The sequence below is a fragment of the Aptenodytes forsteri genome, unplaced genomic scaffold, assembly GCF_000699145.1.
Source record: "Aptenodytes forsteri isolate BGI_AS27 unplaced genomic scaffold, ASM69914v1 Scaffold311, whole genome shotgun sequence".
In the NCBI taxonomy this organism is placed as follows: Eukaryota; Metazoa; Chordata; class Aves; order Sphenisciformes; family Spheniscidae; genus Aptenodytes; species Aptenodytes forsteri.
Genome location: NW_008795860.1, coordinates 458,848 through 473,174, shown reverse-complemented (window position 1 = coordinate 473,174; position 14,327 = coordinate 458,848). Strand labels below are relative to the sequence as shown.

Here is a 14,327-nt window from a genome sequence, read left to right as displayed (position 1 = left end):
GCCTGGAGAATGGAGAGATTAAGGGGCATGGGGACAATGTATATAGGTATCTGAAGGGAGGGTGCAAAGAGGACGGAGCCTGTCTCTTTTCAGTGCTGCCCAGTGACAGAACCAGAGACAATGGGCACAAACTGGAGCAAGAGGTTTCCTCTGAATATCAGGAAATGCTTTTTCACTGTGAGGGTGACCGAGCGCTGGCACAGGTTGCCCACAGAGGTTGTGGAGTCTCCATCCTTGGAGATATTCAAAAGCCATCTGAACATGGCCCTGGGAAACCTGCTCTAGGTGGCCCTGCTTGAACAGGAAGGTTGGACAAGGTGACCTCCAGATGTCCTTGCCAACCTTAACCATTCTGTGATTTTGTGATTTTGCTTCCATGTTCTAGTGAAAATTCTGTCTTTTCTATAAAACATCAAGAGTAAAAATATTTCAATCTTATGGCAGTCATTTTCAATGAAGTTTTAGTGTTTTCTGTGAAAAGCAGAAGTTCATAATGGAAAATCATTTTTAGAATAAACCAAATTTTCCAGACAAAAGTAATTTTGGATGGAAAATGCTCACTAGCTCTACTTTTGAAGAACTTTACAGTGTTGACTATGATGAATTCTTTGTATTTGTAAAACCAAAAAATTATAGTAAAAGAAGTAGTCAAATTCTAAAATTTAGGAAAGACCAGAAGTAGAGTCATCCATTTAAAGGTAACTTACCCCCTCTTGTACATGTGCACATCTATATCTCCCCGAACTTGTCCAAAGAGATGCCCACAAGATGAACTATTGCTGCAGAATAAAACAGGAGAGCACAGTCTGCAAGACATGCACTTTAGTAACAGAGATGTGTGAATGACAAGACAGCACTTCATGAGGAAAAAGGATGATCCTGAGCTGCCTCAGAAAATTGTTTTCCAACTCTTCATGAGGAAAAAGGATGATCCTGAGCTTAAGGTAGTTCAATGCTGCCTCAGAAAATTGTTTTCCAACCCTGTCTCTGTCCCCAAGTTCATACACAGTGCTAGGCAAAATATCACAACTGGTTTTTGCTTTCTGAATGTCCAGAAAGCCGATGGGGTAAGGGTTGAGCACTTCCAGTTGCAGCTAAAATAACGAGTATGATACTCTCAGTAACATAACGTTGAAGCTAATCGCTCTGCAAAATCAAACCAAAACACCTCTAACTGGTGAGATCTTACACTTTGGACCTCCATCTATTGATGATTTAGTTGTCTTTTTTTTTTTTTTTAAGGGAATAATATCCTCTTATCACCCTGTGATGTTTTAAAGATATATCTGTGCACATTTGGTGATAAGAGTATGTGTTCGATTCTTTACACAGAACAAGAACTAGGGTTCCAGCAGTAATACCTACACATCGAAAGAAGACAAGAAAAGTAGTCCTGAATAATTGTCTATCCCCAAAATAAGGAAGCAGGGTTCTGTGTTAAAATTAAAATGTAGTTTTGTACTGGAAGATCATGTATCATAATGTATAAGTAAATCAGGCTGAATAAGACAATGCTGTTTCTCAACTTTGCAACCTTAATAACTCTTTTGCATAGGGCTTTTGGTTTGTGGGAGCGAAACAGTTAAAGCCTCATAGGCATTTGCATGCTTCATTAGAAGAAAAATATTTGCAGGTGGGTCTTGGCCAAGTCAGCACAATTTAATTAACAAAGGAGTGAATTATTTGTAAAAGAATGCCCAGGGCTTCCTTGTCTGGCTGTCTAGAGCCTCTTTATCTGAAGAATTGCAATCACTGCTGTTTTTTACCACATCCCATTTACCTGTCATGGTTTGGTGAAGAGTTGTATGACCTAAAGGTACATAAACTCTGTTAACTGCCTCATTTGGAGAGACTTGATACCAGCAGAGTCTGTCACTGCTGCTCTGTGGTCTCTGTTGCAGCTGTGGTAATAACCTGCTTCTGTTCCATCCTGATCCCAACTGCATTCCGGTTATTCGGTGACAGGTTTTACAAGTGTTTAATATCAATTTTGCATTTCTTTAATAGCTATATGAGTAGTGTCATAGTATTTATTGTAAGTAACCCATATGTATTTTCTTTCAAGGTTAACTTTGGCATCTTCTTAAAAATTCTCAGGATGCTGATTTCCAAACTAAAAGCTCAGCAAATGAGCTTTCATGACTACAAATACAGGTATGTAATAAATAACAAAGAAGTCCTAGCCCTTTTTTTTTTTTCTCACAACATCAGAAGGCTGCCAGTTTGCCCTTGCAGATTATACATTTACCTACCACCACCAGGTGTAACAGATATTCAGAGTATGACATAGAAAAGCCATCTGGGGAAACAGGCTCCACAAACATTTTCTTATATGAGAGGTAAAAGCAGGTCAGCGCGTGTGTGCTGAGTATTATAGGCATTGTCTCAAGGACTTTGCAATGCAGTAAGATCTCTTCTCTCAGGTATCCGCACTGTACACCTGTGGCCTCTACTGCTGTGACATGTTTTTTCCTTGAGCGTGACTAAAGGTCCTCAAAAGAAAAGGAGGTGTAGAAGATGTGTGGAACATTCCTAGGTGACATTAGCATTTCTGATCTACCTTTTTTCACAGACACTGTTGACTCAAGAATGTCCCTGGTCTCCTGTAAACCCAAATGAGATCATCCTTAGCCTGCACTCTTGCAGGTCCTGGTGGTGGGCTCTCTTGGCCAGAGTCTCAATGGTACATCATGTCTTACATAAAGTCCTGGGGTTGGCCTTTGCACAAACATCTTCCCACTTTGTGGGAACAGCAAGGTCAGGCTGCTCTGCAAGGAGCTAAGGGTGCAGTGAAAACTGCACTTAAATCAATGAAAACCTGAGGATTTGTTAACTGCTTTCCACATCCCAGTTCTTTCCAGTTCTTAGTATTTTTAATCAAAGCATTGTGAATCCCTGTCTGCTACTACAGTCCTGCCTTACTAAGATGAATTATTTCATTGTCTAACAGGACTGGGAAGGGGGAGGGGGGCATGGAAATTCCACTATTAACTTCCTATTAAATTCCAGTATTAAATCCCTAACAAGAAGCATATTTCCATTTTCCTTCAACATTCAAGGTCCAAAAGGTCTCAGCTATATTCTCTGGATTGCTACAGGAAGATTATTGTGATGATAGTCACAGACAGCAGTGCCTGTATTTAACATTGCCTAATGTTTTGCATTATATTCTCTTTTCTACTGCTTATAATTTTGCTAAACTTTCAAAGATTCAAGCTATTCCTTACATTGCAAGTCTTCCTCAGAACTCGCTTTCTTTTGAGATCTCTTCTTTCATCCATGCAAACATGTACCCAGGCTTGTTAAAGAAGATTGTCTTCCATAAAAATTATTCTGGTTGCATTTTTTAAAAAGTAGATGACTGCCAACAGTACAGCAGAAACTTTCTATGCAGCTACATAAAGTTTTCAGCAGTGATAGGAAGGTCTAAGAACCTTGTTAACAGATCACTCATATTTAGCTGTGTAAATATTTTTTCTGTTACCTAGCAGCATAAGTTTGATGATAGTGGCCTTCCTGTTCAATTTCTTGTCCTTAACTTTTCACCTTAAACCCAAAGCCAAGATTCCCTCCTGTACAGACTTTTCTGATAGTGTGCTCCAAAATTTGTATCTGGGAATTTGTCCTCAAAATCACAAAATTACTAATACCATTCCAGAGTCAGAATACTGAGGGAATATTTCTGGAATCATTTCTTTGTAGCTGAATTTTTGATTTTTGCACCAAGGATGTTGAAAAATCACTATAATCAAACATTTTCTTTTAAAGATTGGCAAGATCTACACTTGTGCTGATTCCATTGTTGGGAATCCATGAATTTGTATTTACCTTCATCACTGATGAACAGGTGGAAGGACTTTCAAGACATATAAGACTTTTCATTCAGCTGACAATGAGCTCATTTCATGTAAGTACTGTTTTTAAGGGTCATAGATTCACACATATATGTTGCTCACCTATAGATACCACAGATATACAGTATTCTTATTTAATATTATGCTCCAACCCATAATGTCACTATTACAGTGACAAGATAAAAAATTCACAAACTGCATATTCAAAATATGGTAGTCCCAAAGACCAAAAAAGGAGTCTGACATCTTCAGAAACAGTGTGTCCTGTGTTCTCTGGTAATGGGTGACAGTTCATCACAGACCCCCGTTCTGAAAACAGGATTAAAGTGGTCTATTTAAAATACATGTTTCACATAAGTTAATTCCTAAAAAGCACTGGGTGGCTTTTTTTAACAAGATTTTCAGGTGATCTGTTGACTTTGCAGTCACGCTGAGGAGACAGTTGGTTCTGGACTCATCTTTTTCAGTGCATAGTGCATGTCCAGCATACTTCAAACACACCACAATGACCTTGCTGTTGTGCCACTGTACAAACAAAAACCAGTCAAGGCTCTTTGCACCAGGAGATACAAGGATCAGCTTTGCTCTAGCTTGGGTAGTTGGGACAGTCAGTTCATGACTGACACATCACTGACACAGTGGGCCTGTGGGGCAGTCCTTACCTTTTAGGACTTTTTCCAAAAGGAGTTGAATGTAGACTACATTGCATTTGGGGCAGTTTGATGAAAGGAGATGCAGATCTGAATGCTGTGAGAACAACAAGCAGAGTTAAAACATTTGCTGTGAGGAGAAGCATGTGAAGGATAAGCAGGAACCGCTTTGTGTGTGGTTCCAGCCTAGAGGACACACTCTGGGTACGCCTACCAGACTAATGCCCTCAAGCAAGTGCGTTGAAGACACACCTTGTACAGGAACTTTGTCAGGGCCATGACTCACCTGAGTTGTGTGCTGTTCAGCAGTTGTAACAGAGGTACTTCCATGCAAGCCTAGAGAAAAACTCAAAGACATTTTTTATGCCAAAACCACACCTACATACTTCAGGCACCTGTATACCTCAGGCCTCCATAGTCGACAAATAGGCATCAAAGATGTCATCTGAGATGCCTTTTTGAGGAACTCAATTTGGGGCTTCTGTCTCTTTCATGGGTTTAAGTATAAATTCAACAAAACACTTAATGCATCAGAAGTGAAACATAGAAACCCACCATGAATTCAGTGAACAGGCACCAGTAAAAAAGTCCACTTTTGCACACTAGACCCCTGATTAGTGCACTCCTCCGGGAAATGGAGACAACACAGGCCTCAGCTAGGAGATGGTTTAACCTGTTCCAGGGAAGTGCCCAATAAGGCTTGCACAGCACCGTTTCCTCCTGCCCAAAGCTGTGTAAGCCAGCAACCAAAGATGCAGAATGAACTGAGAGGAAGGAGGATGAAAGAGAATCTGAATCTGTGGCTTAGTGGTTAGAGCAGCTGGCTGGGAAGGGGACACTTTGAGGTCTCAGCACCTGCCCCTGAGTGTTGATACCATTTACATTAAATAACTATAGATTTAAAAAGGTAAGAGAAAATTAAAATAATCAGAGAAGCAAGGAGCAGAATATCTCAGCACTTGCCTTACTCATCCTTTACTGCCACTCATGGCCTTATGAGACATGGCAGTAATCAATATTAACCTGCCTTGATTCAAGAGAAGGTGCAGATGTGCTTCCACCCAGAGAGGCTGCTAGCTGGATGACTACTCTAGGGCATGGCTGTGCCTGTAGTGAGGCACTAGGTATTTCTTGTACTTCCAGGTTATTGAGCAAAATATGGGATATATCACAACAGCCAGCTTTTCCTCCTTTGAAGAAAAGCGCATTGACTCAATAACTATAGCTGGATCCTTAACACAGGTGTCTAAGTCCACGCAAGGAATAACTGAAGCAGTTGCATTTTCTGCTTTGTCATTTTTTTCTTGGTTGCTTTGCATCCCAGCTTCCAGTTACTGCACTATTGTGAGTCCCAGTCTAGGTGCCCAGTGCCCCGTCCTCCACCCCATTCAGTATATTCAGGAGCTTAGTACTTAATCTGACACTTCAGAAAAATTGCACTTGTGTAGGCCTGAGTATTCAACCTTGGGTCGCAGCATTTAACTCCCCACTGAACATAGTTTCTTAATCCTTAAATGCTTATATTTGCCATGTTCCTAGTGGTTAAAGGACTTTAGGTATTTTCTCCCAGCAATAAAAACATCACCTCTACATTTTCCTCCCATGGTTCCAGAGATTTAAGTCCGGGAAAGTCAACACCTGTAAACCTGTGTCTTGTCTCCCGTATCTCTATAGGGAGCTGTTTTTCCTCCTGGTAATCACTTCGGCTTGACCAACAGGAGAACTCTTCCCATTTTGGGTACAAATAACTGTAAAAGGAGACTCCATAAAGTTCAAGTCCTTATGGGATGTCATTCATAAATTCTAACTAAGATTTTAAGAGAGTCTCTTTTTAATGGAGTTGCCATATATCTAGTTCTCTCAGAAGGCACACAAAGGACATCAGCTAGCAATTTAACTTTCCTGAGTAAAGAGCTTTCTTGCAGTCTTCTGAAAGAACTAGGCAATTCAGGAAGTAGCAACAATTCTTCAGGCAAAAGAATAACAAATGAGGTTCATTCCTGCAATACTCCATTTGAAATGTCTGTGTATCAAGCTTTTCTACACCCAAAAATCATAACTATGAGAATGTCTGTCCTCATCCAAAGTTTGGGCTTCATTTCCCTAAAGGATGTGTTCATTCACCGTATCTGCAAAGTGACACTATGGCCTCCTATATGTACACTCACAAAAAGCACTGTACTCATGAACAAATTTCTAGAGCCAAGAGAAAATTTGTCAGAGCACTCACATGGGTGGAACAGATAGATGGACTAGCATCTGTAGGTGGAAAAGAAGTTTCTCACCTATACAGTCAGCAGAGTGTTTTAGAGATGTTTATGCACTTGACTCCCCCTCAGTCATCCTGCCTTAGTAGCGTGTAAGTAGGCAGAAACTTGAGGTAGCGACAGAATGAGAGTGTAGCTCTGGCAGCTCTGCACCCTCCTATCTTGGCTGCAAGCATGAAGGTGTGAAGGAGCCACACTCCATTACAATGGTCAATCCTAAATAGACCAAATTCCACAGCAAGCTGTTACTGAAACTAAATGGTGATTCTCAGATAGCCGCTTATGCACAAGTATACGTGTTTCACTGTAACTATTTACCCTCCAGTTTACAAAGGCTAAGAACTGGACACGCCAGTCATTCTGCAGGCACAAAGCACGGCTGTCTGCTTCAGTCTGTGTTCTGCAGAGTTGCTGAGTAATGACTTTTTCAGGTAGTACTCCCATTAAACTACCTGCTTAGCAAAGTTGTCCTTTACCCTTGTCTTCCTGCCTTGACCTTCTTGGTGAGACAGGACAGCAGTTTCCAGGTCTCCCTTCTTTAATGAGGTACCCAGCAATATCTCTGGCTAGAAGTCCTTACTACTCACTAACTCACTACTTTGACATACGTCTGCCCTCTTCTACAGGCTGAGACATGAAGTCATCAAAGCATTATTGCACTTTTCCCACAATTTATGGTGATCCTGGTTTTTAACCTGTATGTATGCACCAGTGCTCTGGCGTATGTATGCATCAGTGCTTTGACACTCTAATGAAAAATTTCCACTACAGCTTGAGGAGAAAAATATCCAGGCAGGCAGAAGGGAGTTCATGAAGAGCCACCACCCTAAGGGGGCCTGCTGACATGGTGTTGAAGTACATGTTCCTCAGTTAGACATATCCTTACTTGGAGAAGTTGCAGTGACTAGATGTTATTTTAAGAAACACAGAATCATTTTAAGTGAAAATTTTATTTACTGGCTTGTACAAAGAAATCTGATATAGAAGATAGCTTACTCATCCCTGCTAGAAAACACAAATTTCATTCCTTTTAGAGGAACATGCACACGCTCAGCTACATGGCACGCTGTAGAAGCAAAACTTCTTTTAGAAATACCCAAAGATATTAGACAATGTTTACTGCAGATTCTCTTTTTTAGCTACACTATTATTTGTGAAGGGATTAGCAAAAAAGCACATAAACTGTACACAATTACATTTGTTTAGTCTGTAAATCTTCTCAGTAGTTTTAAAAAGCAGTTAAACTGTTTTGTTAAAGAAAAACAATTACCTCTGGGATCTCATCTGGAGGTTTTAACTCAAACATTTTCAAGGAGCACAAAATTAAATTCTAAATACGAGTTCTGCTGTAGATATGATGCTTCTTTGCTTTAGAAAGTGGAGCAATCTAAACATCTTGGCTTACTGGTGCATGCAAACTGTTGGCCACAGGAAAAAATGCTGGTTTCTCATGGATAAAACCCAGTTATTTAATGAGTAATTTATCATGTTGCCATTGTCAATAGAACTGAAGAACAATTGTGAGGCTTACACGTGCACCTATCTTTTCCTATTGGTTATTATGCTAATGAACATTTCTTCTGAATTTCTGATTCTTCTTTTTCCCTCACACTGTGATCATTTTAAAAATGTATGCCTTAGAAGTCATGGCATACAGGAAAGATTTCTAAGTATGAAGTTTCATGTATTGCAAAAAAAATGAATATGAGGAAGTATTAAAGAAATCAGGATATAAAATGAACATCAAACATGAATAATCAACTAAATTTTCCACCTTCTGGTATGATTTTACAGTGTTTCTGCCTGTCGCTGCATGTTCTAATCTTGCAGCAGCAGTGAATTAAATTCACATAGGGACTTACAAACTTACTTTCAACACAGAGGTGCCACTAGTATTCACAAAGTCCTCTCCTAATCTGGTGAGCTTCTACATTCTGGCAGTGGGTATCATCAGGCTTAGCAGACACAGGACTTAGCAGCACCATGTAGTTTAGATCCGATTTCTGCTTGTGGTGCCTGTGAGGCCAAAGTTAGAGCTCATGCTCAGAACACAAAACCCCCACCCAGTAGAGGCATTTTCATGGGCTTCCTACCCAAAAAAGAGAACTATCTCCAGGTGCAGAAGTAGTTCTGCATAAAAAGCTGCTTTTTAAGCTATTAAATTTGTATTTATCCGTCAGAACCTCTCTCCATGGTTTCTGAGTCTTCTATAACTACTATTCTAAAATTTATATCCCCATAGTAAAATGTCATATAATATAAACTCTAATGACCACAATATTTTGTGGGGGTTTTTTTTGCATATTTCTGTGAAATAATTCAGATGCAGAGGATTATATAAAAACATTGATAAATGACATGTCAAAATTACCTATATCTTGCTGCTGTAACCCAGGTGAAACATGAAATATAGTAGAAATAAAATACATGGAAAAAGCAATTGTGATTGCTATTTCTCGTGCCCCCATTTCCACTGTTGTGGCAGATAAACTGTTCTTTTTCATACTTACTGCACATATACTTAAGGAATTAATGTCTCCAAACCTTTTAGGATTGTTGGAAAATTAACAGTAGGCTCAAAATGCTATTGGTTAATACTAGATAACATAAAAAATATTGAAGCTGCTGCGTATGTGAATTTCTTTTTAAGCTTTTTTCTGAGAAAAACATTTCTGGAAAAGTACGAGCGTGACAACAATTGAATGTTGTCAGCTGTATTATATATGGTTATGACAAATTTTACTTGTGATATGAACATTACCTTGGGACTGATAGTCATCAGTATTTATTCTCGTCATCAGAACTTGTGTCATAGATGCGTTTAGACATACCAAAAGAAGTGCATTTCCTGAAGCAATGGTAATAAATCTGCATATCTGTGCCAGACAGTTAGGCTGAGACGCATGCATGTAAGCTTTTTTGATCTGAGATCAAATACAGACAGAGCGGAGGAAAATGGAAAGAGTAATTTTGGGTTTGGTTTAAAACAAGTTTTATCTCTAGGATTTATTTTTTTTTTTAAAGGTGTTTATTTAAACCAATTTCAAAGGAAAAATGGCAATTCAAAATAACCACAACACTTAATACAGCTGAGCCTTAAACTAACACTAATCACTTAATATATCACTAATTTTTAAAAAGCACCCAAATGAGATTCCTCTCAGTAGTCTCATTCGCAAATTCAAACAAGCACATGGATAATATGAGACCCCAAGCTGCTTTTTTTTTGTTTTGCCATGTTTAGAAATAGCAGCAGTCACAGCATAACAGCAGTAGTTTGAAAAAAAAAATTTATGTGGTAGCAAAATGAAGATTAACATGGAAGGTCAAACTGGGTTGTATAGTCTTTGTTCTTTAGCATCTGCACCAAATGTGCCCTACATTTGCTAAGGCACCATACGAAAACAAGTTAATGGGTACTTCAATAATAAGTAAATACAAGCAACTAGTTTTTTAAAATTAAGAAGCATTGTTTACACTTCTAGCTTTAACACTAATGTCATCTTTAAACTAAGACTTCAGGTATTTCCTGTACACTCTAACGTTTTCCTCTTACTGTCTTTCTCTTACAGGGTTTTTTTGTAGCAGTTTTATATTGCTTTGCTAATGGAGAGGTAAGAGACAATGCTATGGAAGTTTTTAGTTGATTAGTAAAGTATATTAATGACACCAAGAAGAATGAACACACTGACTAGCTCTGCCTATTCGAGAGCATGCGTGCATTCTTTTGAACTGGTATAATTGTTTTGTACTAAGAGAACAGCAAGACCTCTCACAGGTTTGGGATTCAAATGCAAAGTATTTCCATTGAAGCCTGAGTGGCTATAGCACTGTGGAGATACGGATACCCTAGGGTGTCTGAAATACCAGTAGAGGCTTGCGGTCAGCCACCTAAACCCCACTCCTTTAATCAGCTGGAATCCCAGGCTTCATGTTTGACCAGGCTAAACCCTCTCTTAGTTTACCCCTAAAGTCCATGTGAAGTGACCAAATTTGGGGTGCTTTAATAATTTCATGCGTGCTCTGCTCAGGACATCCCTAATCTTGATGTGAGGGGATTCCTTGTCTGAAAGTTGTCTTCTGCTATGCCTCAAGGGACAGCTGGGGGTTCAATTTGCTCCATGCCAGGATTTAGGCAGATCAGTGATGGCTCTTATGCAAGGAGATGACAGCAGAGAAAGCTAACCTCCTGCCCAATGTAGGGTGAAGACTGAATTCAGACCAGGTTGTTCAGGGTTTTGTCCAGCTGAGCTGCTTCTTGTAGAGACTTTTTCTGAGCTGAGCTTCAACACCCCCCAAGGACAGAGGTTCCACCACCTCTCTGGTGCTCTGTTCCAGTGCTTCTCTGTACTTAGGACAAAACATCTTTTCCACATATTCTTTTAGAACTTCCCCTATTTATTTCAATTTATGATCACTGTCTCTTGTGTCCCTACCAAACACCTCTGTAGAGTCCCTGGCTCCATCTCCTCCATGATCTCCTCATAGGCAGTATCTAGGCCCCTCAGCCTCTCCTCATAGGGCAAGTGCTCCAGCCCTGATCTCTGCTGCTAAGGTCAAGCTTATCAACACAGTTCTTGTACTGGGGGCCCAAAATTAGATGCAGTATTCAGAGGTAGTCTAACAGTTACTGAGTAAGGGAGAACAATCACTTCTTTTGATTTACTTGCTCTGCTCCTGCCCATACAACCCAGTGCCTTCATCACCATCACAGCTGCATGCTGCCTTTGCCTTATCACACCGACTTGCTACAAGCTACCTCAAAAAATGCTATGTAGGCTGTGGAATTGATCTTACTTAATATTAAATGTTTTCTAAGTTGAATCTCACTGTCTGTACTTCCTTTATATTTGGTCCGGGTGCAGACCTCCACTACTTGCAATAAACAGACACGTATCCAGCATCAGTAGCACTTAAGAGCCTGGCACAGCCAGCTGGCATGGTAAACACTACACTGACACAGGCACATGAATTTGGACACCAGTGAAACAAACGAGATGGGCTTTATACAAAAGGTAGGCCACATGTTTCTAATATTTAACAAGGAAACTTGGAGCAATTTTTGGAAGTACTTAAATAAAAAAGAGAGATGGCACTTGTATGCAATACAGGAGTACTTGTCTAACATTTGTGAATGGCACAGAATTGCTAGCATCTCTCATCAGCAGTTAAAAGTTCCTCTTTTGGCCTTCTACCTCCTGGTCCAGCTGAGCTCTCAGGCCAAAGGGCCTGCTGGTTAGAACAAGGGCATGTCCCACTCCTCTGCGCAGAACTGGAGCCTGCCCTCCAGCGTCTGCAGTGCTGGCTCGGGTGATGCAGGCAGCGCAACACTCAGCGCTGAGTATTTAAGGCACACTGCCAGATAAAAAGCTTTAAGAAAACAAACCAGATATCCAAGCACAACACTCCAGCAAAGCTGCGTGGTCCTCATTTCCACAGCTCTTGAGCTTTCCTCCTCCTCACTTCATCAGGCTGTAAACATGAAAGTCACTTAAGCTTTCACACACACACACATTAGGATCACAGTGTACCAGAGATTTAGGGGCTAGGAAAAACTTTCCTAAACTAGAGTGAAGAGGGTGGACTCTTAAGATTGACTTAGCAAACAAGTCTGTTTCTACCCTACAAGGACCTCACCAGGTGCGAGGTACACCCCAAAGGGGCAGGAAGCTCAGCACTTCCACAGTCCCTCTCATTTTACAACTAGCATTTGGGTTAGTGGACTGCAGGGTAGTCACAAGACATCACTATGGACAGACTGTTTTTTTCTCCCGCCAGGTGAAAGCAGAGCTCCAGAAGCAGTGGTCCCGCTTCCTGCTGGCAGATCCCTTTGGCTGTAAACCCTGCTTTCTTGGGGAAAACATAAAATACCTCAGGAAATGTTCACAGAAACAAAAAAAACAGCACCTCGGCAGCAAACACCACTTGTGCCTGGAGGCAAGTGAGCCCTGGGTCACGCAGCTCCAGCAGAGGACAGATCTCAGCCCAGAGCCAGGCTGTGCTCTTCCGTCTCATCCACGGGCAAGCATGTCAGACAGCAGTGAAGGAGAAGTCACCACTGGAGAGACAACTGAGGAAGTCTTCGAAGAAAGCGAGATTTAGAAAGCTGTCCACCAGGACAGCACCTTCCAATAGCCACAGTATTTTGAAAGATCTTCTCTCACCTCCAGACTGTACAGATCTCTGGGATGTGCAATGCAAGGAGGAAGCAGTTAATATCCCAGTTGTCCCAGTTTTCTTAATCTGAGAAAAATGTTGATGTGGATGTTGCTAACCTGTGTGGCTGGGGTAGAAGAGGTTTGCTGGATCAAAAAATGCTTTGAGTTGACCAGTCTGGAAGATAACTGATGCTGAAAGAGATGTACACAGGGGAGCAGGATGTACTCTGGAAATGAGTTGACTCTGGACACACACGTTGTGTCCCAGCAGCTTCATCCATGCTTGACTGCCATTCTACTCACATAACAGAGAAGTTGTTTGTTTTTCTTTTTCATAGGGGAGTTTCATAAATAGAAATATGTGTGTAGAAGACTTCACTCCACAGACTGAAATCATCCCCCATCTCAAAAAAGCAGTTTCAGGCCAAACCAGACACATTTTGTTTAAGCAAAATGAAAGGATTTATATATATTAAAAAAAAACTTGGGAAGAAACAAGTTTTTGCTTGCATTTTTGAGCATCTTCACTTAAAGTTTAGTGCTGGAAATGTCATTATGAAATGAAAGACCAAGATGTTTTCTTTTGAAAGTGCCCAAATGAAATGTTTTGATACAATTTTTGTTTGCTCATTTTTGTTTTCACTATTTTTTTGACACAAGCCATACATTTTGATGCATCTGCAGGTTTGCCTTACCTGTGGCTCAAATGACAAAATAGATCAGTGGTAAGTGTTGCTTCCACCTTCCTCCCAGGGGACCCAAAATGGATAATGACATGGGATTGTGACAGCACCAAAAGAATATTGTGAACTCCTTCTTCCAGCATTTAACAAGAACCATGATGAAATTTTGTCACATACAGCTCACCCAGAGACCTATGAAATTCAGTTAAGTTTGCTAATATTCTATAAGCCAGTTTCCAAACTTGCGAACACGAGCCAATTGGCATACTGAAAGGAAAAAAGAAAAAGGCAAAAGAAAGATTAGTGGGCAATATTTATCTACGGTATAAACATATACCCCAGGCACACACATGTGTAACTATCTAGCCTGCAGCTAGTTACATAGAATGTTATGAATTTTTCTGTACTTTACTGGCAAGCACTCTATTTTAACCTAAATGCCTGCAAATGTAATAAAACATCCCGGGCAACTGACTCTAGATGGCCCTGCTTGAGCAGGGGGGTTGGACCAGGTGACGTCTGGAGGTCCCTTTCAGCCTCAACCAGTTTGTGATTCTGTGAAAACACTGTATGTCAAAAAAATAAGTTTCAGGGCTGCTCGTGGGCTCTATTTATGCATCTTCTCTCCACTAGGTGCCAACACTGTGGCTGCCCTTCTGCCTTTCCCTGCTTCTACATCTCCCCATGGGGTGCCTTTGTCCTTAGACCCCTGCTG

At 40.6% G+C, this 14,327-nt stretch overlaps 1 protein-coding gene across 1 annotated transcript in view; it reads left to right on the top strand.

Moving 5' to 3' along the window:
- Positions 1-12,873, top strand: part of GLP2R (glucagon like peptide 2 receptor) — a 44,944-nt gene extending 32,071 nt beyond the window's left edge. Inside the window, exons 10-13 of the mRNA XM_009283991.1 lie at positions 2,066-2,154; positions 3,769-3,907; positions 10,344-10,385; positions 12,550-12,873. Of these exons, the coding sequence (XP_009282266.1) occupies positions 2,066-2,154; positions 3,769-3,907; positions 10,344-10,385; positions 12,550-12,873 (594 nt within the window). The remainder of the gene's footprint in view (positions 1-2,065; positions 2,155-3,768; positions 3,908-10,343; positions 10,386-12,549) is intronic.
- The last annotated feature ends 1,454 nt before the right edge of the window (positions 12,874-14,327 follow it).